Source organism: Python bivittatus, unplaced genomic scaffold (assembly GCF_059951505.1).
Source record: "Python bivittatus isolate LINGU-HERP-01145 unplaced genomic scaffold, Pbiv_v1 ctg000530_np1212, whole genome shotgun sequence".
NCBI lineage: Eukaryota > Metazoa > Chordata > Lepidosauria > Squamata > Pythonidae > Python > Python bivittatus.
Genome location: NW_028277085.1, coordinates 10543007 through 10569607, shown reverse-complemented (window position 1 = coordinate 10569607; position 26601 = coordinate 10543007). Strand labels below are relative to the sequence as shown.

Below are 26601 nucleotides of genomic sequence, written 5' to 3'. Positions count from 1 at the left end.
AAACAAGCCTCTGGCCAGAATAAAAGATGTAAAACCCACTCAAGCCTCTGGCCAGAATAAAAGATGTTAAACCCACTCATGTCCCAGCCAAATGGCTCCTTAATGGCTACTTTTTTCTTTTTTTTTTTGCTGGTAGAGGACTTGCAACTGATACTGGTAGTTTTTCAAGCTCTTTTGGGCCAACTGGCTACTTAATAAATGAGCTACTTTTTAAACAGAAAAATTAACCTTTTGTAATGTAATTAAAGACATTAAACTTTCTCTGTCCTCTCATTTCTGTGCAGGATAACGTGCCCCCTGCTACATTTCTGCTTTTAAGAGGAACAAGCAGAGATTACTTTAAAAAAAAAAAAAACAGACTTTCAGATTTATTGCATGGTGTTGGTTTGTTGACTTTAAATCTTGTAACGTAGCGCCAGCTCTGAAGGCTGGGAGAAGACTTAGAACATATCTCACCCTTGGCATTATTCCTGTTCCTGCTTTCTTACTTCTCCTACTAGGTTTTATCTGTCCAGAAAGCAGTCCTATCACAAATGAAGATGCTCAGGCATCTGTCTCATCATAGGTAATTGCCCACCCAGTTTTTCTTTATGCTGGAGGAACCACATCATGGCTTATCTTTTCCCTTCTACTGCTTTGAGGTGGGGTGGGGTGGGGTGGGAACCACAACCTTGCCTTGTGCATAACCATTTTAAATAAATAAATAAATAAATAAATAAATAAATAACCCCCTTCCAAACTATGCATTGTCCTGGTTCATGCATTGCATGAGTTATGGTTCATTTAATTAGGCTTCATTAAATAAGACTTATTGCTATGGTGCACACATAATGCTATGCCGTAAATCATGGCTTACAGACCATAATGGCTTGCTTTGCAATACAGGCTACGTCCAACCAAATACACCTTAGGGCAGGTTAGTGCAATTGTGAACCTGGCCATTGTAGGTTTTCCTCTTAGACAAGTGGTAGTAGAAGCAAGGAAATGGAATCACCACAGACAGGAGTTTCTAGGCGTTAGCGATAGGGCTCCTCCCAGCCTCCTCACGAGGCTGACCCCTGGCCTGCCCTCACTCAGCTTCCCCATGTTGAGCAGCAAGGTCTATGGGAGGAGTTGGCCTTCTCTGCACATCTCCTAAAACATAGGTCAAAATTTCACATGATTGGGAAGCTCAGTTAACTCCTACAAATGACACAGTTTGCATTCAAGTCAACAGGGTGGAAAGATTCTTGCTGAATGATCTGGGAATGCAAGGAATTTAAAGATATGGGACTCAGGGTGAGATCAGAGGCCTGGCAAATGCAAACATGTGAAGGCACTCTCATAATGGCTTCTGCACATGATCCTCTGCCATATTTGGGCATTGTCCCTCAAAACAGATTCTCTCTATTGAGTGTCCTGTACAACTATGGCCCTCCTAGAACATTAAAGGAAAGAAAAAGGCTGTCTGATGATAGTCACCTCCCAGGAGGTGGTAATAACAAGGCAGCATTTTCCAGACAGGCTCAAAGGCACTTGCTGTATTTCCGCATAACTGTGGAATTAGGAGCTTACTAATATGGCCAGCTGACAGTAGGCGAAGTTCTAACATTTGCCTTGGCACTGGGAGATGATAAATAGTTGAATTTGTGTTTTCCATTGTAAGGAAGAGACTTTCTCTTCCTCCCCCTCTAACTCCAAAGTCAAACAGGCTGAAAATCTATGTTCTGCCTTCAGCTGAAGAACCTAGTTTGCCCAAGGACAGTAGCAGTGTCCTTTTCACACAGCTGCTTATGTAATTCAAAAGCTGGCTGGTTCTGTTTGGAGCAGGTCGCCACCCCTTCGAGGGCTTGAGCTTCCATATCTTGAGTGGTTTCTCCATGGACACATCTTTACGTTGAGATAAATCTTCACAGAATCTCTTCAACGCTTCCTGTAACTGGGAAATATGGAGTTCTACTTCCTAACATCTTACGAAGGGGCCAGGTTAGGAAAAAGTGGTCCAGCTCAAAGTTGGGTTTGGAAAACACACACAACTAGGCTAAAGCATGGTTGTGTAGTTTATGTCCAGTGTATATTAGAAACTCAGCCATTGTCTCAGTTTGTTGTAAGAACAGACCATCATCTTAAGCCATAATGTGGTATATTTGTTTGGAGTTGTGTGTTATGGAAACACAAGAATTTTGTTTTGTTAACCCACTTTAAGGTTTAGCATGTTGTCAGAACTTAGCCTACGGGTGATCAACCTGCAGTAACCAAACCAATCTGGGTGGGTGACTGGCAACAAAAGAAAACTACCCCCTCCTTTAATTATGGCACCAAGGCAGGTCTGTACTGCAGTCTGAGACTCCAAATCTGCACTTTTCCTCTGTAGGAGTCCAAACTCTTCATAGCTATGTGCTTTATGCTATTCAAAGATGCTGTCCAGTATTTTTGGCCTTGTCTTGTCTGGTATAATTGTTAAAAAGAGGTTGAGCACTATTTGTATTTAAAATACCACAGAAGTGTTTATTGCAATGGCACATAATCGTTTCACCTATCTGCACAGAGATTATTTCAAGGTAAGCCAACAGCACCAGAAACTGGGCAACTGTGGACATTGTGCTTTAGAGTAATCCTCACGTCTTGCCGGAGCATACTTGGTGGAATAGGATGAAAAAGCTGCGGAAAAGTTGGTACGCTAATTAGTTTCAACTTAATTTATATCATTAGCATTCCAATTTGTCTAAAGTATTCATCATCCTGTTTCTATCATGGTTAGAAGTCCTGTGCCTTTGACCTACAGCTCTTCCTTTTCTAACCTGATATTTTCTAGACGTGTTGGCACTGAAACTCTCAGACTTTGCAGCTAGCGTGTTATGTATGTTTGCAGTTCTTGCAGGCGTGATGCCAAAAGATCTGAAAGGCCCTAGGTTGGGGAAAGATGGTAGAACTCTCTCCCCTGCACGATGCAATTATGGGTATCCCTTTCCATCTCTCACCTGGCCTATCATGGCTTCTGCCTTGACCTCCAGTTTTGACAGCTATTCTTGAAAAGAGAAATGATACTAATCATCCAAACCATGAATTAGTTGGAGGTGCAAGGAACATTTGGAAAATTTGGGTCAAAGGTGATTCTTGAGTCCAGGTTCCTTGTTACTATGGATGTAGAACTTTTAGCTCTGTGTTAAGCTGTGTTCAGTTTGAGGAAATGTGTTCTCATATATCAAGCCAACTGTGCCTTTGAGTCACAAAGGGCTCATGGCACAATTTCAAAAGCTCTTTGCAAGTAATGACTTCATACTTTTGGAGGAAAGCAACTTATCTGTTCTGCGGTAGCCTGTTTTGTAAGGGCTGAGGGAGAGGAAATATCAGAAAGGGGGAGAGAGGGAATAAAAGGGATGCAAAGGAAAGGGGAGAAAGCATGCCAAAGGAGAGAAAAAAGAGTGATCTTACCTACTTTTCTTCATGATGCCACTCAGTGTTGACATGATTCAGCCCCCAAACCAATTACTCCTGTAGGTACATAGAAATCGGCAGGAAAAAAAAGGTGCCTTTCACTAAGATTTTCTTTAAAACTTCTCCTCTGGACGCCTTGACTATCTGATGGAGGACAGGAGGGGAAGAAGGTGTTCTCTACCAGGGTAACCAATTTATGGAGGACCATTGAGGATTCTTCCGTTTTTTGTTCCAAAGTCTTTAAACTCTGGAGTATTTCTCCTTCTGCTCTGATGGGTTATTTTATGGTTATGCTTTATCCACTGATGTTTGAGTTATATTTGATGAGCTCTTGAAAAATGTCCTGAATATGTTTATTTGGAGACTAATATGTGTGTGCGCGCGCACACACGCTCTCTCTCTCTCTCTGTATGTATGTATATATATATATATATATATATATATATATATATATATATATATATATAAAATAAATAACTAATAAACTCTGCATCTGTAAGAACAACACAATCTTGTTTTTTTGTTATTAATACCACGCCCTTGATCTTCTTGGTCATTTTTTTTCAATGCTCGTTCTTTGTGTGGTATATGATTGAATTGCTCTTCTTGTCTCAAGGGTGTGAGATTTAAGATATACACGCTTAAAGCTGAAATAGATTTTGAAGCAGGGGGTAACTTTGAGACCAAGTTCTCTTGTTTCCACATGAATCATCAACCACATGAATTGGTGTACTTGCATGTGACTTTTGCTTCCTTTGTTTTTTTTATGTGTTTTTATAATACCGAATAGTTTTAATTCGTAGCCTGCATAAAGGGTGCATAAAAGGTGAGGTGGAGTGGGTGGAGGTAAAAGCATATGCGTAGTCATATAACCAAGCTTATTCTTGCTTGATGCTCTTTTTTATATGAACATATGTACAGAAATGCTGAATGAGTCCTCTTGCTATGATTCTTCCTTTATTTGCAGGTTTTCAGAAGACAAAAGAGACATTTGCACCTCCAACGATGTCCCCTGTCATTGGCATGCTTTCTCTCTTATTAATGCTACCTGCTCAGCATATGGGTAAGAACTGTTGCAAGTCTATGACTACAGTGTCTGTGTCATTTATGGCTTTGTGGTAAGCCTTCAAATTGGTTTCTAAACATCAAACATAAAAAAAAAAATCAGAAATAAAAGATCACAGCTGTAGAACTGAAATCGATACTCCCCAATGCTAGGAAAGCAGTTTCTAATATTTTTCTCATAGCTAAGCATGGATGTCTGGAGGCTTATTTTGGCAACCGGCTTTTCCAAGTGAGGTACCACCCACATTGTCTTTGAAAGCTTCTGCTGAAAAACCTAACAGTTGGGCAGGTTCATAAGAGCTTCTGCAGATGTTCTTAAACTCTGGGCAGTTCTCGCTTGGGGGCCCAGTATCTTTAACTTTGACCCTGTTAGAATAGGGCTACCCACAGCCTTGTATCAACCACACTGTTTTAAAAACCAGCAACCTATGGCAACATTAAACAAAGATGGCTTGGAGAACATCAGAACAAACTGGGAATAAAGCATGCAACAATGGTGGTAGCATTTCTCTAACTCTTTTGACAAAGCATCTCTGTGTTTCCTCTTTGGATCAAACTGGAGAATCTGATAACAGGTCTGATCCATGATATTACTCCACTTGAGCAACTGGGTGCAGGCCCAGCACACTGCAGTCTAGAGAGTTCTGGATACCTTAAAAAGAAAAGCAAATCAGATGAAGATTTATTTGCCCCTCCTCACAGCTTGTTCATCTCTCCCCAACGGGCACACCCTTTTTTTCCTGAAAATTGAGGAATTGAGAGGGGAAGAGAGAAACTAGGCCCAAAGCACCCTGAGTTATTTTTTTTAAAAAAATTGGGTTATTAAAAATATTTTGGAGAAAAACAGTATCCTCTTGTTAGTGTATTTGAGGTCAACATTCCCCAAATCATTCTCCCTTATTTGTTCTGGGACAGAAGCTTCTAGTGATACCCATTGTTGCTATTTCAATGAATAAAATCCAGGGGTTAAAAGCAACATCCATTTAATATCTCTCCCCGTTTATCGTGATAGTAAAAGCACTTCCATACTATTTTGAGCCCTTTTTTTCATGTCCTTATTTCTACCTGTTGATTTTCTCTGACTTTTAAAGAAGTGTGCTCAGAGTTGGAAGGTATGGATCCTCCTGAGCTACAGTTAAAACTACCTGTTTCATTTCCTATTTCTGTGCATACTGAAAAAGGGGGGTTTCTTGATTTGGTCTTGTGAAAGATCAGGAGGAGGGGATTCCTAGCTGAGTATTAAATCATGGGGAAATTTATAGCTGGATGAGAGATTTCATTTGTGTCGGGAGGCAAATAGAAACTGGACAAAGGGAAAGAAACACTTAAGATATGGGTTGTAAAACTGTCTCTGTCCCCACTGGAATTTGCAATCAGTTCTTTGATTTATCTTCCAAGCTTGGCCATTAACCATCTGTGCAACTTAAAATTCCCCCCAACCCACACTTGAATTACTGGCATTTGATGATAGGCTATTAAAATGGTGCCTTCTGTTCAGTCATCTGAGTATCTCCTCATAGAAGCCAAAGTAGGGATATTCTAGACCAGAGGACCCCAACTTTGGTGGCCAGAAGGCACATTTGGAATGTTGAAAGCCTGTTTGGGAACTCTTGTAAAATGGTGGGTGTGGCCAATCATAAAACACCCTTTTATCAGAAGACAATTGCCACCCTTTTATTTTCTAAGTATGCCTCTGGAATGCGTTCTTGGAGATCAAGAGGATAGTGAGTCAATGAACATATTGGCCAGTCTTCACTTCACTCTTTTGAGCAGGTCAACGTGTCCAACTAATCTGGCATTTAGTCTTCCAAGAGTAGCCACCTCGATGTCACAAAAATATTTAAGCTAGAATGAGATGGGCTAAAGATATTTATCTCCTGAAATTGCTCCACCATTGTCCACATATCAGGAATTATTTCTCTTTTTTTTAATATAATTTTTATTGAAGAAATTTTTAACAAGATAAAAACAATACAAATATTAGAAAAGAAACAAAGAAAATAAAAAAGAATAGTGAATAAGTAAGAAAGAAAATAGAAAAAGAAAAAGAAAGTGTCTTCTGATCTTTTTGAGAGTGGTTATAAATGCATTTATGTTTTACCCTTTCTCTCTAAGGGTACATCATAATTTCCTTTCCGTAAGCTACCCTTTCTACTCCTCAAACCCATAAATCACAAGTTCATTTTTCTGTTTTTTCAGTAAAAAGTCCACAAGAGGTAGGAATTATTTCTCAGTGTAGTGGAACTTGAGTGGCTTTGTAGGGATTGCTGTAGAAGTCAGCCCTGGGCACTCAAAAATAAGAGTTATTTCTATATGCTGAGCAAGACACACTGAAGTATCTTAGTTTACAAGTAAGTATAAAATGGTCAAAGTCCTGATAAGACCTGTGAATTTGCAGGTCATAGCTTCCAGGACATCTTGAAGTTGTCAGTTTGGAGGGAAGGAAGGGATACAATAGAAGATAGGAAATTTGGTTTGAAATGGCATGTTCTCTGTGCATTAAATCTATCATTTTCCACACACAGTTTTGTTATGTGTGTTAGAGTATAGTGTTCACATGAGATTATTTCAAGTGAGAGTCAGCTATTAGAATTAGGGAGATAATAGCAAGAGAGACTACAGTTTTTCCATCAACAGTTTTGTACCTTCCCTGCCCATGAGTAACAAGCTTGGATACCTGTAGAAATGTCCTCTCTTTTTCCAGAAACAAAGATACAGGAAGAGTACATTTTGGTTACCTCTGGTCACTTCAGTGAGAAGTTCAGCAAAGTATGTGGTCGTAAAACCACGAGTGAGCACATTTGACAGATCCATTTCAGGGCTGAATACAACAGGAGACTTTGTGTCGATGGGGGAAAGTATGTGTGGAATTCTCTGTCCTTGGTTTATCCTTCCAATGGCACAGAAGAATTCTGTCAGCTGGAGAAATTCCCAAATATCTGGCTCGGAAACTATTTACATTGAAAGTGAATCCATATTGGCTCTTCCTAACGAAATGTGATTCTCATTTCTGAGAGTTGTGGGGAAGGAATTAGCAGCTTTGGTTAGGCTTAAAGAGATATAACTTACGGTATTGGCTGGGCCATGAGAGAGTGAATAGCCCAAAATCCTCCCAGTGAACTTCCATGACTTGAACTTGGGTCTAGTCCAACATTTACATTTGTTTGTACCTCAAGGGCAAACATTGACTTTCTTCAGCAGTGCGTGGGGTGTCTTCATCCATCTAGGCCAGTGCCCTAATTTCCCAGTGCATCTTTCTGACTCTCGAAATCATGAATGATGCTGAAGCCATGTGTCATCCTAGCATGTTGGCTTGGAAATCAATTCCTCCAGGTAGGGCATAGGACTTTCTCCATAGGAAAGTGTAGGTTGGATTCCAGCCTGAAAGTGGCTTGTTTTCCCCATGATTCTCCAAGTACCAACAGATCCACCGTGGGATCATAGCATTCTTAAAATCATGTCTGTCTTCACCCCAAATTTTCATTCTCTGCTTCCTAAGTCATCAGCATCAGAAGTGGTTCCTTTGTCCTCTAAGCTTAACAGACTTGTTTTCTATTTTCCACATAAAGAGGTCCATGTTCTTTATAGTTCCCTTTGTGTCTGCCAGCAGGAATGGTCCCACCTTGCCCCCATTTGGATCCAGAGCTGAAACTCTGGCAGCCAGGACACGATGAAGAGAATCGAGTGAACATCAGCCAAGGCCAAAAGCTTCTCTTATCTTCTTCTGCCACCGTTCACTCCATTGTCATCACAAACGGAGGTAAGTCTAGCTGGATGGAAAGCTATAACATCTGTGCTACATTCAGGCCCTTACCGGTGGTGCACAAGAGCTTACTTGTTTGCTTTACTGAAGATCTCCCCTTAATGAAAATCTGCTTAATATTCTTGAACAGTTTTAAAAAATTGCATTCATTTCTTGATTTTTTCATGAAACCCCCATTTACCTGGTGCTGGATCTCCATTTTTATTCTACTAAGCATTTAATGTACTGTTATTTAGGGCAATAGCTGAATCCTCCTCTTCCAGATTGACCCAGGATGATGGAATGTACTGGGTGTTTTGGGGCAATAACTTGGAATGATGCACCATTTGGGGACAATACATGACAGCCCTTGGGGACACCCACTCTATTTAAATCCCATTGCTGCTGGAGGAAAGTTTTAACTCCCATTCCATCCAGACAGGTATTAATACAAGTAATGAGAAACATACTCACTTCATCATTTGTTGCATTAGGTTTGGAATGAATGCAAAGTGAATCAAACCTGTTCCATTTTTAATTTGTTCTAAAACAAAAGCACATTCCTTACTCCCAGGATCTCAGCAAGCCCCTCTCTGGGATTATGGTTTGCTTGTGCCAGGTGTAAATAGTACGGTGCTTGCTTAGCTAATGATTGGATATGGTATAGAGAGCTTCAGTTATTTATACCGAGGGCCGGTTTGTATAAACAGAATCACACAGTAAGCATTTTGCTGGACTTCCTCACATGAGGGTTGCCCTTTATTTATGGGGAGACTTTATGTTGGAACACTGCTCCCCACTAAATTAAAAGACAGAAGCCATATATTGCAGATGTAAATATAGCATTGTCAAGATAAACAATGTTAAATTCAAGATGGATAAAACCAGCTTCAGTTAATATCAGGGTAGAAGTTCTGGGGAATGAGATTTCATCAGCTACCTTGTATGCAGCTAAGCTTGTTTAGTTGTCCCAGCTGGAGAAACTGCAAGTTTGATGACTGTGTTGCTTTTCCACTTCCTTTTTCAATGCCCGCCTAATCATTCACTGAGAGTCCATAATTACATGATGGGTAAAGGCACAGTCTGCTATAAAAAGGCACTGTACTGCAGGCTAGTGGTGCCAACAGACCTGGTCCATGTAAGTTCCTACTCTCTACTTGTCTTGTAGAAGAGGAGGGTGCAAAAACCTTTAGATTACGGGCCACATTTAGCCATTCAGTGGCACACTGGGGCATACCTCAAAAAGTGAGTAGGACTAAGACCCACACTCAACTTGGTTTAGTTTTAGTTTATTGTATAACCTCCCCCCCATTTATTATTTTCTTCTGGCAATTTGCAGAGGACTTCAGGAAGCTTCTCTCAAAAAATGAGATAAATAATAAATGAGATAAACAAATAGAATGATATAAAAAATAAACATAAAATTTATTGTTTTAATGGATTTTGTGAGCCACTGTGATGGAATGGACTTATGAAGGCCAGGCTCAGGGAGATAAGTGTGGGAGTTCCCCCAGCAGGAGCATGGGAAGTTCAAGAAGATGAGGCTGGCACCTCCCTAAGGAATTCACGGTGTTGTGGCTGGCTGGCTTAGGAACTAAGGTTCAGCCTGGGGAGATTTTCTGTCTGAGGTTGTAGCTAATAAACGCAACAGAACTGTATTTGCATTGCCTCTTTGAGTTCTTTGGGCTGAACCTGACAGCCACCCAGAGTCCCCCATTAGGGGGAGATGGGTGGAGATAAATTGGATGGATGGATGGATGGATGGATGGATGGATGAAGAAGGTGGTCTAAATTGCATAGTGTGATCTGGGCTATGGAGAACCAGTAGACAAGGTTAAAACTGCCTTGGGTAGCTGCAAAGAGTTCTGGCATTTTCTGGCCTTACTGATTATGTGCCATCAAGTTGTTTTCGACTCCCAGTGACCACATAGATCAGTGTTGTCCAAACTTGGCCACTTTAAGAAGTCCACTCATGGCCAAGTTTGGACAACACTGACATAGATAGATTTTTTCCATAATGAGGAAGGCTACTCTGTAACCTGGTCTTTCAAGTCTCCCAATGGTGTACTCATCGCCACTGCAACTGAGTCCATCCACCTTGCTGCTGGTCATCCTCTTCTTCTCTTTCCTTCTACCTTTCCCAGCATTAGAGCCTTCTCCAGAGAGCTAGGTCTTCGCATAATGAAGTAGGATAATTTGAGCCTGGTCATTTATGCCTCAAATGAGAACTCTGCGCTGATTTGTTCAATGATTCATCTGTGTGTTTTCTTGGCTGTACCCTTTCAAACATCTTTCTCAGATTGTTGAAATTGACTGTTCTTCTTGGTTATTTTGCCCCATTTGTGACTGAGTTAGGGTTTATGCATTAGGCATTGTGGTCTGAGGTCAAGGTAGTCCGACAGTACCCTAATGCAAAATGATCTGCAGAACTGAGCAACTTGACAAAATAAAATCAGCTTTCATTTGTTGTTGCTGTGGTTAAGATGTTTCTAGCTGTTATAGTGGAGTGCTGAAATGTCAGGTAATAAGGCTAAGATTTCAAATGATCAGGCCTAGGAGGACCTGTATAGGTAAATGTGCTTCCAGAGAAGCAAGGTAAAATATTTGCTGTTTTTAATTTATAGCTCACAAATTCTGTTCTATAATGTAGAAGTTTGATCAATCCATTAAGCTGACACTTTACCCAATCTGGTTGAAGCCTCTCTCTGAAGAAAGAGTCAACCACGTAGCTCAGAAACCAAAACTGCTGGGTCCAAATATCAGTGGATTATACAGACAGTGATAACCAAATCTGGTTTTTCCTTCTGAAAAAGAGAGTCTTTCTTTTAGAGAATGTTTTACAGAGAATCCAACAAGGAAAAAAATCCGAAGACTAAAACTGGGCATTTAGACAATGTTTATCATCTGCCTTCTTTAAAAAGGGGCACAATTGAGAAATGCAAGCATGGATAACATATAAGGAAAATCTTAACATTATGGTACAATTTTAAATCAACCAGCTAAATACCCCCTTTGCTTCTCCTCTGTTAGGAAAACTAGTGATTAAAGATAACATAGCCCCCATTGTTCTGCGCACTCGTCATATACGGATAGAAAATGATGGAGAACTACATATTGGGAGTGAGAACTGCCCTTTCCGGAGCAGCCTGACAATCATCTTGTATGGACGGTATGTAATTAAACAGCCCTCATCCATAATTTTGAAGATTAGCCCCACAAGGCTATTTTTTTTTTTGGATGGAGGAACAGAGATCTGGTGCATTTGGCAGGGAAATTGCTATGATGCATTGAGAGGAAGAATACTAATGAGAAGATGCTTAATTTTGCAGAATTATCTCTGGTTGGACCTTGCAATAACATATAGCTATATTATAAATCAAAAATGAAACCCCCAAGAATAAAAATACACTGAATTAAAGGTTGTTAGGATATGATGAAATTGAAATTGCCTAAATTTTCTGGTGGAGGGTCTTCGTTTCAGGTTCCAAAGGTAGGGCAAGGGTTAGGTGTGACCCTATACATCATTGCCCAGACAGAACTCTTTTCCTGTATGTTCCTATTCAACCCAACCCTAAGGTTATATTTGGAGACTCCATTACAAGTTTTTGCAATTCTGAGATAGGATAGGTGACTTATTAAGAATGGGAATGAGAATAGTACTTCCAAAGATATCTCTTCAGGGGCAAGTAGGAGCTTTTGGAAGAAAATTTCTTCAGATCTGGGTTATTTGACTAGTACCAGTTTGAATCTTTTTGCTATCTAGTGGTTGCCTATTAGTAGCTTCCCATTTTTGGAATTCTCTTTTCACAAAACCTGCTCCTTTTGGTGCCAAGTGAAAGTCCATTTTATTTTTCCCGGGCCCTTTCCTGTTTCTGCTGCAACACAATCAATGGACTTCCTTTATTTTCCCTGTATTTATTTTCTGCTGCTTTCAGCAGCTACATTTGCTTGATTATTTCAACTGATGGTTTCATAATGCCCTCTATTTATTTTTATGGCACTCTGACCACTGCTGTAGAGCAACTCCCAAAGGTGAGAAATAAAATACCATTCAAATTAATCCCACAGTGCTGATGATGGCAGCCAACCTGACATTTATTTTGGGCGAAAGTTTATTGGCATCATTGATGGCGGAACTCTTGAGGTCCACGGTGAGCGAAAACTGTCTTGGACTTTCTTAAACAAGACTCTGAATCCAGGGGGATTGGAAGAAGGGGGCTATTACTTCGAGCGAAGCTGGGGCCATCGTGGTATCATCATCCACGTCATTGACCCAAAGACTGGAGCCGTTATTCATTCTGATCGGTGAGTTTAGAGTTCAGACTCAGTCCATATTTCAGCCAATGCCCAATGAGCTTTTCTGATTTCTTCTTTATATTTTTCCAGAGGTTGAAAACAAATGGCTAGCCACTCATGGTCCAAAACAAATGGCTAGCCACTCTGATCTCATGGTCCAAACTGAGTTGCACAAACACCCTTAATATGTTGTGCTTCACTTTGATGGGATTCAGTCCCCAGAGAGCTCTTCCGAGTTGACAGCCTGAAGATGCTCCTGGAGGGACAATCATTTCAATACATGCTGATTTGGTGTTGGTTTTAGGTTTTTTGTGTCTTCAGTAATTTTTAACAGTATATTCATGGTTCTTCTTGTGAGCTAGTTTGAAAAGCCCAAGGAGATTTAGTAGAAATAGAATATAACACAAATAATGTGTAAGATTGTGACAATCCCAATATAAAGAACATGTGTGTATGTTTTGCACAGTTTATGAAGTCGTTAAGTTTTGTATCCTACCTTTCCTTCAGGACTTCAAGGCAATGTACATCAGATTTTATCCTCCATTATTATTCTCACAACAACCTTGTGAGCTAGGTTGCATTGAGAGTGAACCTGAATCTGGATCTCCAATCCCAATGCAACATCCAACAATCTATAGACAGTATAACAATCTAACCACCATGTTATACTGTCTCTCATATTTCATGACCAATATGCTTCCTAATTACTAAATTAACCCTTAATCTGGGTTTACATGGTGCATTGAATCAAATAGGCTAGGTTCACACAATATGCAAAACCAGAATAGAATCTAAGCAAGGTTAATGCTAATCAAGGTTAGTATGTTGGGCAAATTCACTGACCATTTCTTTACCTGACTTGGTTAAGCAGGTTGTGCAAACACAGTTGGTGAATGCAGGGCCCTTTGGGGGGTCCAAGTTAGACCTTGGAATGGGTTAGGGGCTGTGGGTGATCAAAGAAGGCGGGGGGAAATGGATGTGGTGTAGGAAGGGAGTATGCCTGGAGGTCAAAACCACATTTTTCTTAAACTTCATTCTGAAGTTGATTGCCCCTTCTACTTTATCAGGCTTAAAATTACAGTGTTTAACTTCCTGAAAATTGGCAGGAGCAGGAGAGGGGGCTGTAGGATGCACAAAAAGCAGTTTGAGTTAGTTAGCTAAAGTTCATTATGGACTAGACCAGCATCATAAAATGAATAAGCATATCCAGTAGAAGCAGATACATCAACAATATGGTCGTAAAAGGAGTAAAATATATAAATATATTTTATATAGAGAGAGATATATAGATAGATATATATATAGATATATCTCCCTGTTGGGGGAGATGGGCGGCATACAAGTTTGATAATAAATAAATAAATAAATAAATAAATAAATAAAGTAAATAAATAAATAAATAAATAAATAAATACTTGCAAATAAAGGCTAAAAAATAGAACAGAAAGCAATGGAGGAATACATTTGGCCCCTGGGCCAAAGCTTGCCCACCCGTGACAGACAAAATGGCAAAAAAAAAAAAAAATCCACTATAATGGGATGAGCATGGGTTATCTGGTTCTTGCAGGTCACTCTATCCTGCAGACTTGGCTTATCTTGAGTGTGAAAAAGAGCACTGGTGTTGCCTTCATCTTCAAGAGTGTCTAGGCATGAATTAATATGGCAAATGCAGATACTGCTCCCTCTTACATGTTCTTCTGTGTTTCTTCAGATTTGACACCTACAAACTCAAAAGCGAAAGCCTCCGCTTTGTGCAATATTTGAATGCTGTGGAGGATGGCATGATCTTGTCAGTCGCGGTCAATGACGAAGGCTCCAAAAATTTGGATGACTTGGCCAGGAAAGCAATGACCAAACTGGGCAGCAAGCATTTCCTCCACCTTGGCTTTAGGTAGGAGCCTGTCCTGCCAGGGTTACAACACAAAGTCCTTATTATGCTTTTCCTGGACCTAAAATAATTCCACTTTTTTCCCCCTCTACCCAAGAGCACAAACATCTCTCACAGTGATTTTCCCTTCTCTTCCTTTTCATCTGAGAGTATTCAGAGGCCAAGGACACTGCTTGAAATGGGTTCAGCCACTCAGTTGGGCTTCATTTTAGGAATGCCTCAGAGTTGGATAAATCAGTGCAAATTGGGCCAATGACCACCATTCACAGATGGGGTAGAAATATTGTATGCAGAAGATCCCATGTGCAATCCCTGGCATATTTCCAGAGAGAGCTCTAAAAATCCTCTGAAATCTTGGAGAGCAGTTGTGGGTCAGTGAAAGGAGAGATAGCATAATGGCCACGGGTATCACTTCATCCAATGATTGCATCTGTTGCCTTGCCTGATTTTTTCAAGATTCTTTTAATTCAATGATATGAAACAGGGAGCTGACACATTGCAAAGCAAATCGCTAACATCCAGCACCATTTCATTGCATATAATAGTGTCTCCAAGATCCACATGGGCCTCACCGGCATTCTTGAAAAGCAGAAATGGGGTGGCTGCATCTCATCGTTTCCTTTGGGAACCTGCCCAATTGCCCAAAAAAAGATACAGTCATTAAGCTGGAATAGAAGGCCCTGTGCTGACAAAGCTTAAAGGGAGTCACTCCACCAGTTTCTGTAATGTTATGGCCTTGGGAGACAGGGGGAAGAGCCACAGCCAGGGGAATGGTCAGATAAAAGGCAGCTAAGCCCACAGAAGGAATGGGGTGTGGCAAACATCTCACAAGGGACCCTCCCTGGTTTCTTGGGCGGTAAAGGTGACAGGGGAGAAATGTACTTTCAGACTTGCAAGATTCTGTTAGTGTAACCTGTAGAAGTTAGTGTACAGTAGAATTAGTTCATCTGGGTGTGCGTCCTGTCTGGACTACCTGGCAGTTTCCCTCTCACCATTTGGTGAGAGCGATGTAGTATATTCTCAATTCTATAGTAGGTTCTCAAAATTTCAAATCATAGAAAGCTTTTCTTTTTCTTATGCAGACAGTGGTGAATCCCTGGTCTCACCCAATATGAGGCCATTTCTTATGGGATTCCAGTGCCAGTTCCCTATTCCTTACCCTCCCCCTCCCAAAAAATGAACTGCAGGAATTCTGACCCATCAGCCAATTTACACACTGAAGTCATAAGAAGTTGAGTAATCTTTATTAAACCAACCACTCAGAACTCCCCAGACTGGTCTTTTGTTTTGAGAAAACTTAGCTGCAATCTTAGGGAAGCATTTACCTGGGAGTAGGCTGCCTTATGTATGAGTAAGCATGGAGAGGATTGTATTGCAAGTGATTGTATTGGCTGTGGTTCCTCTCTTTGGTTTTGGAGTTTTAGTTATGGGGGTGTATGTATTTATGTTAAGAAAGATATCCTGCATTTCTGGAGGTGGCATAAATAACATTTCCTCCTCCGTTTTTTCTCCAGTAACCACCATCCTGTCAGGTAGGTTTGGCTGAGAGCAATTGACTGGCCCGAAGTCACCCAGGGAGCTTCTGTGGCCAAGGGTGGACTTGAACCTGGGCCTCTCCCATCCTGCTCTAACACTTTAGCCATTACACAATACTGCCTCTCCAGTGTTTTTTTAGAATGTATTCTTAACTGATCTAGTTCTGTCAGTATTTGTGTGACTGGGTTTGATGTTCATAGGCATGGAAACAAATCCTCTCTCCCAGCCGTCTAGGAGATCGACATGCAGTTTCTCCCACTTGTCCATCCCACTCATCTGGACACAGTTCATAGTCTTTCCAAATTCCTTTGCCACATGGCATGTCCAAATCAGTCCAGAAGCAGCACTGGCTTTGTGCCGGCAGAACTTTCTGCTCCCTCCCTCTCTCCTTGCTTGGAATAGCACTCATAGCACCCCCTCCAGGGACTGTGTTGCTCAGAGTTGTTCTAATTAGACATCTCTCATCTTGGGCAGACTTTACAGTTGTGATTGAAACCAAAACGATTATTGCTGTTTGAGAAAGTTGCATTCTTAATCCTGTCCAATATACATACCTTGAAGACAAGAAATCAAGCAATTCCAGGCAGAGTGACAAATTCTCTTCTATCTGCCAATTTGTCAAGTGCAAACATATTTTTTCCTTCAGGCCTCTCTAGTCATTCCTGTAGCTCTGGGATGTTGCCCTATTCCTTCTGCTCTGGCTACAGGCTCAGCTTAGCCATTGGTGAACCCTTCCTGCCCTTGGTGGTTCCAGTCAGTGGTTTTTCTAGTTTGAGGGGGCCTAGCAAAAGGTTCCCCAGGGCCCCCCACAATTCCAACACTTCCCCCCACTTTTTCTCCTCTTCAATCCTTCCTTGTTCTCCGTCTCTGTCATTTTTCTTTAAAAAAAAAAAGTAACATGTAGTTCTCCAGCCAACTGGGGAACGGCCAGCCACATATTTGTTGCCTGCCAGTTGCTTAACAATTGTCTGTCTTCACTTTCCAAGGCAGGCAGTAAAAATGGGTGGCTTGTCAATCAGTTGATAGACTTTATTGTGCATTCAGAGCTCCATTACAGAATGCAACTATAAATAGAAGACCTTTTTGCCAACACCACTTGACCTATCAATGAAAAAGGAGTACGAAAACTTTGTAGATATAAAGGGATGTGAGAGTGCTATGTCAGACATTGATCCAGCTGGCTAAGTAGTTGTCACTTCTCTCTATCACCACCCTGTGTGCATCCAACTCACATGTACCACTCTTCACTGGAGCAATGTTTTCTTTGAACCATCAGCAGGCAATACTACTAGGGATTCTTGATGCTTGGGATTCTGCTTAGTCAGTCCCAAGTGAGAATGGACTCTGAATCTGTCCTTTTCACATCTATTGAGCCATGATTCCCTCCTGTTTACACATGTATTTTTCTTAAAATCTGTAGGAAAATGTGCATGATAGAAACTTAGGGGACTCCAGCTGGATCATCCAGCTATGCTGCTGTGGAAAGGCCAGAGGGGATGTGTTGCAATGTCACACCTACATTGAGTTGTGCTATTCAATGAGCCACCTTCTCCCTACACTGAGCAGGCCAAACTGCCTCTTAAAATTAAGCAACATCCATGTACAGATTTCCATCTTCTCCCTCTCAATGAACCCTCACTTAGCAAAAAGATAGACTTTGCCTCTTTTCTTTTCAGACAGTATTGGGCAAAAGTGGCCTTCTAACCTACATTAAGGATTATGAATAAATAGCCAATTTGGAGTCAAGAATGCAGCTAATGGAATCCAGCACCCTTCTAAGCATATAGTGAAGCAAATTTAAATATGGCAATGATGGAAAGTTCTATAAACCTTATGCTCAATAATGTGTCCTTTTTAGTCTGATTTTTTAAACTTTTGAATCCCAGTTAGAATCCTGTAGGCTGTATTGAATTTCCCACCATGTCCTTCTCATTTGGTAGTGGCAAATGCCATTAATTCACAGTGTTGTTGCTTGGGACAGCAGGGCAAACTATGGTAGGACAAAGAATTTTCAGTTCTTCTTGTTTATGTCTGGTTATTTTTTCCCCCAATCTGTGTCCTTCTGCTCATGTTCTTAGTGGTCTCTGCAACTGTCTGGTTTGAAAAAGTTAACAGCAAAAAATAATATATTAAGAAAAAAAAAACCACATGCACATATTACTCACCTAGATTTCAGAAGGATCTATAAACACAACTCCTAACCTTTCAGAGTTCCATGAGTTCAGGCAAACACATATTTATTAAAACAGACACACAGAGAGAGATTTAGTCAATTAATCAATAAAATGAAATCTTCCTATAAATTCCCTACAAATGCCGTCTTTGTATTCTGCTACAACATTTGCCCAGTCTTGATTCTTCCAGAGAGTGGAGATGAAAGCCAGATATTTTCAGTTCATTGCAAGGCATTTCTACAAATTCAGGACTTCTAGTCTCTACAAAGCTAGTTCTTTATGGTTTGACCTCTGATGGGATTCCGCCGAAGAAGTTCTGAAAACTTTCTCATCCAAAGCTGGAGATTTTTCAACTTGGAAACTGTTGAGGTTTATGCTGTAAGGCGTTTGCACAATGGAATCCTTAAAAGTCATAACTGTTTGCTTTGTTTCAAGCTGAAGGAAATAAATGAATTAAGATAAGAAAAGGTTTTCTGGCTTTTAAAAAATTTTCTTGGGGAGTATGCTTGTGTGTGGGGTGGAATAGGTGCAAAGGCACCATTGCCTTTATCCAGGTTGGAGCTGGCTAGACTGGGAAGTTGAAAACACATTGCAGCAGAAGGCAGTGGCAAACCACTTCCATCCTGCTGCCAAGAAAACAGCTGGATGCAGGCACCAGGAGTCTAGCTCTACTCAAGAGCATCTTTTTTTTATCTCATAGATCAGTCTGTCTGGGGAGCTGTGAACAGAGAACAAAACAAGCCATATTCTGAAAGGATGCATGCATTTCTTGCAAAAGAGTAATGCTCTGTTTTTTTATGCTGTTTTTCTTTAATTCCCCAGGCATCCCTGGAGCTTTATCACAGTCAAAGGAAAGCCTTTGTCTTCTGTGGAAGATCATGTTGAATATCAAGGTAATCACCAAGATTTGGCCATTAGAATAATGGTAGATAAATTATACCGAGTGGCATTTTGGCATAAGGCGTTAGGCTACTTCAGGCATAATTTGAGGCCAAGGCTTCTGTTATCTGGAATTAAGAACCTACATCAGCCTTCTCCAGCCTTGATGTCTTTTAGGTGGATAGGCTTCAGTTCTCAACATTCATGCTGATCATTCTGGTTAATTTCTAGCTTGCTTAGATCCTGACACTCTGTTCCCTACTAAATCTGAGTGACAACTTGGTGGTATTATCCAAAAAGATGATTGGGGTACCCTTCCTACCCCTATGCAATTTACTGTGCTGCTGCTTTGTGTGGAACCCCTTTAGATCTTTCACAAGGCCATTTGTATCTATTCTGCAACCAGAACATGAGGGATGGGGGAAAGTAACTAGTTCATGTTTTCCCCCCTCTCATTCTGCGGTTTTGCAGACACTCCCTTTCCAGAGGACATCCAACTTTGCCTAAGAGATGATCTAAACAATCATGCCAATATTTAGCACTTGCAGTTAAAACTTTGTAGGTCCCTTTCATATGTGTGTTCTAAATCCCCCAAAGGAACATAAAGGTCAGATTGTTGACAGCTTCTCCATAACTAACTGCACATTTGGGGATTGCTAGGAAGTTAGTTGTTTTCTTGCTTCCCTTTTGGTATTTTGTGTTTTTTTGCAGGACGCAAAGGTTCAGCTGTAGCCAAAGTATTCAAATTGTTCCAGGCAGAAAACGGAGAGCGTTTCAATGTGTCTTCAACCAGTGAGTGGGTTCAAGGTGAGACTTTTCTTCTTCAGAGCAAGTTTGCAATGCAGTTCCCAGTACAGTTGGAGATATTCCCCAACCCCAATGTGCAAAAATCAACATAGGGCTGAACTACAGCTCCTAGCACCCCTCACCATTGGCCCTGATGGATGTAGAAGCTCAGCAACGTTTGGAGGATCACTGAATCTCCACCTTTTGCTCCTACAGTGGACAGGAGCATTAAAAGCTGTTTTGATGCCGCACAAAGGAGCAGATGGCTTTGTTGAACCAGCCAGGCCAGTGATGAGCAACCAGTGACTCATTGACTGCAGGCAGCCCTCCAGCACCCATTTGTAGCATCCCATAGAGAAAATAGCTAAATTTGGAGGGGATTAAGGATGCATGGTACTAACTGGTCTCACAGAGAAGTCCCTCTCCTATGCTTATATTTAAATTCACTTCTCCCTCCAGATGCCAAAAACAGATACATACAGCCCCAAATTCAGCTATTTTGCTTCTGACCTTCTGCGGTCCTCCAGAAGGTTGAGTCACTGCTCCAATCCCTCATAAGTTGTCCAGTTTGGGAAAACTAATCCTTGCTCATTTTCTCATGAGAACTTTATTGTGTCCTATGTACGTAGGTATTTGGAATAATCATAAATTAAATTGAAAAAAAAAAAGAATGTATCTTACTGGCTAAAACACTCATGTTAATATCTATCTATCTATCTATCTATCTATCTATCTATCTATCTATCTATCTATCATCTATCTATCTATCTATCTATCTATCTATCTATCTATCTATCTATTTATATTGTCATTAGAATCTCTGCAATATTGTATCCTGACATCAACCATAATACCATAAGTGCTCCATCATGGACCCATTTATTTTAGTTTTGCTATGTCTCCTCTTCTCCAGCCTGTCCTTCAAAGGTCAAATGTGTCCCATCAAAAGATTGGTTTCTCTTTAATCTCTAGCCTGATGTGCTTTGGGACATCCCCAAATAACATCTGACTGACCTGGAGAAAGCACCAGGAGTGGGTAGCTTTTAAATAGATTTGCTAACAGTTTTTGGCACCAAGACCTGTAGAGCACATTTTTTCCAGCGTTCGTTAAAGCCTGTTCTGTCCAAAATGACCTTACATTGAGTCGTTTCCTTTTTTTTCTTCCAGATGTTGAGTGGACCAAGTGGTATGAGAAGCCAAAAAAATCAAAATCCAAAGATGGGGAGAGGCTGTCAGATTTAAGAGCTGCTCACCCAGAAATTTGTGATCACCCTGTTGATCTCCAGGTATGTCATATGGAGTAATCAACCTGAACCATTATACCTGCTTTACTTAATTTGGTTCTATCTGTTGTATGGTTGCAGTTCTCCAACCTTGGTTTTTGGGTTGTAGACATTTGCTTGCTCTAATATAAGCAATGCAGTTATCTGGGAAAATTGAGGTTCATTGGTTGGCAGGAGTTACATATCTTTGGTCTTATCTGCTTTGTGTGTGCTTGAATGGGATGGTCTTATGGGCAGATGTTATTGTATTTTGCAGTTGATTGATGACTTGTTGATAGATCATTTTTTTGGCTGGTAGATGGTGGTTCTCTCTTCCAATAGGTATGGGAGAGAAATTTGTTTGGTTTGCATTTGAATGCAAATTTATTGAGGCATGCATTTTTGAACCAATGTGTGAAGCAAAACTTAAGCATCATTTGAAAGTCGCGTTTCCACATTTTTCAACCCAGTTCTCAGTTTTCTTCTGAGGGAAACATCTGTAATATTCAAAATCCATATTGTCATGAAAAGACTGTACCCAAATGGATTCTGCTAGGAGAAATTGTTTGCAAAAACTCTGCATGAGATAAAATTGTAAGCAAAAATTTGGAGAAATGGACACCAAAACACATAGATGAACTTTAAAAAAAATCACAGTTCAACCTGATGGACCTGAAAAAATGAAAAATGGAGAGCAATGAAAGCTCACCCATCTGTACTTTTCCAGTTGGCATTCCAGCTGTTCCAATCATTGTGTAATAAACTGGAAAATGGAAATAATTTCTTGTTAAGTTTATGAGACCTTTGGGCTTTTTGATGGACTGTGTTCTGCTCAATACTGGCATGGCATATTGCTTTGCTGAGATCGGCGTGAGATGGGTGGCTTTGAGCCAACATGAAGACACATAAGAGTCATGAGTACCTGCTTTTTGTGCCAAGATTGACTCTGTAATTTGCTGTTTTATCCTATATCTCAGGTGTCAATGCAGCCTGTATAATCTCTTCCTTTACTCAAGGGACATTTTTTAAAAGTTCAAAAGCCCCCCAAAAGTAGATTAGATTATTTTGAGAAAGAGAGAGGGAGAGAGAGAGAGAGAGAAATCTTTGTTAAAGTTCTTGCTAATTTTTAGTGGCACGAGGAAGAGGGTAATGGATGTGTGCAACATGTGCACTGGGTGAACTCCCTCTTTGGATCCTAGAAGCCATGTCTGATATTGATAATCCCTCTGTTTTGAAAAACCAACTAATTAAGAAAATTCCATTCTTCTGTCATGGATGGATCAGAAGCCATCACACTGCCAATCATAACAAATAATTCCACCATAAACCATTTCATAATGATTTATCATCATTTAAGAAGGATGATTCACTAATCTGCCCTGTAAGAATGTTCCAAAGTTTTCAGAGCTTTCCGCAAACAACTTGGCACGCTCTACCACCATTCAATAAAGCAAGGCAACTTCTTTAATACACCCCAGGGGGACGGCACTTGAAAGAAAGAAATTTGCCTGAGGCCATCAAAGGAGCTGTGACCCACAGATTATTTTCATAGAAAGCAACCTGCTGCTTGTTATGTTGGACTCGCTCCTGGGTAAACCTGGAGTAGATTGTTATTCTGCCTGAATTGTTATTCTCCGCCATCTTTGCTGACTTACTTTCAGGCACGTGGCTTTCATTCCCGGTGTTATCAGCCCTTTGTACCTTTTAAACAAGTGGCAGCGTGAAACAAAGAGACATTTGAGTCAAGTGCAGAATCAACGGCCTTAAAAAGAAAAAGAATTACCAAGACAGATCCCAGCGCAGGCCAAAATGTGTGGTCACGTACCCATTTGATGGGAGTGGGGGTGGATTCTACTTGTCTCATATTCTGTTTCAAGCTCAGTCAGTTTATGAAGATGCTACCCTGCCCCAGGATGGCTTACAGCAGTGTTGTCCAAACTTGGCCACTTTAAGACGAGTGGACTTCAACTCCCAGAATTCCCCAGCCAGCATGGAGAATTCTGGAGTTGACGTCCACTCGTCTTAAAGTGGCCAAGTTTGGACAACACTGGCTTACAACCTATTAAAATCGCAAGGCAAAATCTCGGAGAATTAGAATGTTCATTTCATGTAATAATCCTATTTCAAGGCTGCCGGGTTCCATAGCAACTCTGGGTGGCTTACAATTAAAAAAGAATCCAAGAGAAAGCAACATATATCAAAGAAAAGGGAACACAACCAGCCAGAACACTGACCCCCTAATGCATCCTAAAGCAAGGTCTGGGAGAACAGCCAGATGTTTAACAATCTGTGGAAAATCAGTAAGGTGGGGGTGATGCTGATCTGCCAGAGGGGGATATCATTCCAGGGGCAGGAACCATCATCAGTCTTTCAATATACTGAAAGAGCCTGGAGCAGTTAGAAGGCCTTTGCGTCGAGGTGAAAAGGAGAGAAAGTTGGTGCCAAACACCCTCATTCAGAAGGGCATTTGGGGGCTACCAGTAAAAAGGCCCATTTTGGGGACAAAGAGCTTGGCTTGGGACATTCTGGAGCCCAAAGCATCTAAAGGCGATCTTAGGATGCAGAAGTGAACGTGCTTTCCAAAACTGTGGTCCAAAGCCATGAACTGCTTGCCGGGCTCATATTATGATCTCATACTCGGGGAACGCAGTGGAGATCATGAGAAATCTGCCTCGTGTGTTCGTAATGGTGCTTTGGGACTGCTTTCAAGGTGAATTCCTCACTCAACGCACTGTGGCAATTTAGATAAGTTACCAAGCAGAAAATGCTTGTTTTCTCCTTCTCAGAAGTGCTGCTAAGCCTATGGTTCCAGCTGTTGTTGTACTAGCTGTTATTCTTGATAATAACACGCTTGGCAATTACTGAGTTTGCATTTTGATTCTCCTCCCAGGCAGTCACACTTGAGGGAACGAAACTGGCAACTGAGGTCCTTTTCAAAAAAGGCCATGATTATAGGTTTTTTTGCCATGGTCCAGAGCAGACGGAGGGAGGCTGTCATAACTACAGAGTGCGCTTCTTATGTGGCCAACCTGGTAGGTGACTCATTCTTGAAAGTTGAACACAGTAGAATTGAGAGGAAGCTATTCTGAAATTTGCTCCTACTGATCTATATATTGTAAAGGCAGCAGAATTTTACCTCAGAGACTTAAATACTAATGCAGTCTTTGCACGAGTCTAAAGCTTTTGGGTTTCTGCGGTAGCTTTTGTCACACAAACTCTTTCCATTTCCAACTTATCAGGTTTCCATCCTCTGTATCAAGTTACTAGTCCTTATGCAGCCCTCTCAGCTTTGACATATGAAGCATAGGGGGGCTGACTCTAAAAGGATACAGAAGATGAGAGGGTCCCAAGGTGGCATCAAGGGCTACTATGGTCAAGCCTTTTCCCTGTGATGCTAGTTTTCTACTTGCCTGAAATAGTTTCTTCTGGGGGTTTTGTTCTACTGTATATGAAAGGCACTGAATACACTACCGTCCTCCTAGAGGCCATTCTGCCTTCTCAGGGTTTTGTCAAGGGGTTGAATGAAGGTAGGGCAACCTCTCACAGTTTTCCATGATGGCTATATGCAAACTCTAGCTGCATGAACTGGGACAGAACGGAGTGACGTACTGACATGGCTGAAAGACGGCCAAGTTGCCCTGACTCAGGAAATGTCTGCTCTAAGTGGCCAAAATAGTTGGCCCTCAGAGGAAATAGTGCAGCCAAGTCCTGAATGGCCTCTTTTAAATGTAATTAAGGGGATAGGAGAAACAACAGCAACAATAATGGGATCTTAATAAGAATTATCACTTACTAACAAAGGGTTGAGGGAATCACAGGACTGAAAAATGGTTGAGAATGAAGAAGTTAAAGTTCTGTGGGACTTCCTGATACAAACTGATGAACATTTAGCCTGTACTAAGCCACACTGGACTGCGGTTACCAAGAGACAAGTCCGGATAACTAACATTGCAGCAGCTGGAAGAGTCAGTGAGACAGAACTAGAAAAAATAGGGAAATGTAAAGACTTTCCAGTATAGACTGAGCAAGTATAGTGGTGTCAATAGTGGTTGGTGTCTTGGTGTCACACCAGAACTTCTGGAAAAATGCTCATACACAAGAGGAATGGATGGAATCTCAACTCTTCCGTTACAAAAAGTTGCATTACTTGGAAGGGTAGATTATTAGATTATGGCAATATCTTACGATATCAGGCTGGGACATCAAAACTGGAGAATATGCAGCTGTATATGCAACGATCTGTATATATCCACAGTAGAGTCTAATCAAATTTAAGCAAGAATGACTCCCGTATATGCTACACATTACACAGCAGGGCAAATGTAGATATTTGGAATATGGTTTTTAGGGAGAAAGTTAGGAGACCAAGAAAAAGTAATAGATGAAAGGATTTAAATTGACACTAGCAATCATCTTTAATGTTTAATATAAAGTATAAATAGCTAAGTTATGGCCAGCAGTTGGGGAAATAAACAGAAGGGAAGGGGAGAACATGTTCCTAGAAAGTGTTTCCGTAATCCTTTTATTTATGTTTTATTTATGCTTAGTAGTTGTCTCTTTTTGTGTTATGCAATATCCCATGTAGACCTTTTTTCCTATTTCATTATTCTAACAATAAAAATAACTTCTAAAAATACAGCTTTAGCTATCCTACATCCTTGGAAAGGATCCGATAGTCAAAAGTACCAAATCCAGTTAGAACTAGCTGGATGGAAATAGCTTGTGTGTAAATAGCAATAATAATAATTACGACAACTTGCTGATGATAACCATCACAACTATGTGGTAGACTGTGTGTCAATAACAACAACATAGGGGCTATTTATTGTGCTTCTTGAATAAGAGGAAGACACACAAATCTAGCCTGTGGTTGACCACAGCTGTCTTATCTTTCCAAGGTCCTTGTTTTATGAGTATGAAACAAGTTTGGCCCATGGGGAATTGGGGAAGGAGCATGTGAGATGTTCTTCAGCACTTCCTACCCCTATGCACTTTCTTTTCATTGCTGGCTTTTCAGTGAGACCCAGGCTTACCGTGCGTGTGGATACCAACGTGAACAGTACAATCCTGAGACTGGCCGACAACATGCAGTCATGGAAGGTGGGAGACAAGATCGTGGTGGCCAGCACTGACTACTCCATGTACCAAGCTGAAGAGTTTGAGATCTTGCCCTGCAGAGCTTGTAGGCCCAATGAAGTCAAAGTGGCAGGTAGGCTGAATGGTTCCTGCTTTGGAAGGAGAGCTAATGTCCTGTGTTGGTGTGTTGGTATCTTTAGGGCTAGCCGTACTGTTAAATATTGAACTACACAGCTGATCCCTACCCAATACAAAACTCTTAAAAAGTCTGTTTCTTTTTGGCTATGTGCAAACATGTTTTGAAAAAGAAAAAAGGGGATAAAAATAAGATGAGTGGCAGTTGAACTAAAGGGCAAGGAGAGATTGAGAGGGAGAAGCTAAGAAATGCTGCATGGTAACAAATACTCGGATTTTATAATGTAGTAAGCCCACAAAAGTTGCTAGTCTGCTTTTTTTAAAAAAATCTGTTACGAGACTAGT

General features: G+C 40.8%; 1 protein-coding gene across 2 annotated transcripts in view; it reads left to right on the top strand.

Annotated features, from left to right (window-relative positions):
• The window catches only part of CEMIP (cell migration inducing hyaluronidase 1), a 132352-nt gene that overhangs the window by 67302 nt on the left and 38449 nt on the right, over positions 1 to 26601 (top strand). The window contains exons 2-11 of one of the 2 annotated variants that reach the window (XM_088148644.1): positions 4385 to 4480; positions 8093 to 8242; positions 11255 to 11393; positions 12293 to 12529; positions 14232 to 14411; positions 18941 to 19011; positions 19709 to 19804; positions 20951 to 21069; positions 23936 to 24077; positions 26063 to 26254. In XM_088148644.1, coding sequence (XP_088004770.1) covers positions 4423 to 4480; positions 8093 to 8242; positions 11255 to 11393; positions 12293 to 12529; positions 14232 to 14411; positions 18941 to 19011; positions 19709 to 19804; positions 20951 to 21069; positions 23936 to 24077; positions 26063 to 26254 — 1384 coding nt within the window. In that variant the 5' untranslated portion in view covers positions 4385 to 4422. Of the gene's footprint in view, positions 1 to 4384; positions 4481 to 8089; positions 8243 to 11254; positions 11394 to 12292; positions 12530 to 14231; positions 14412 to 18940; positions 19012 to 19708; positions 19805 to 20950; positions 21070 to 23935; positions 24078 to 26062; positions 26255 to 26601 lie in introns of both variants that reach the window. The other variant, XM_088148643.1, reaches the window with a different exon arrangement.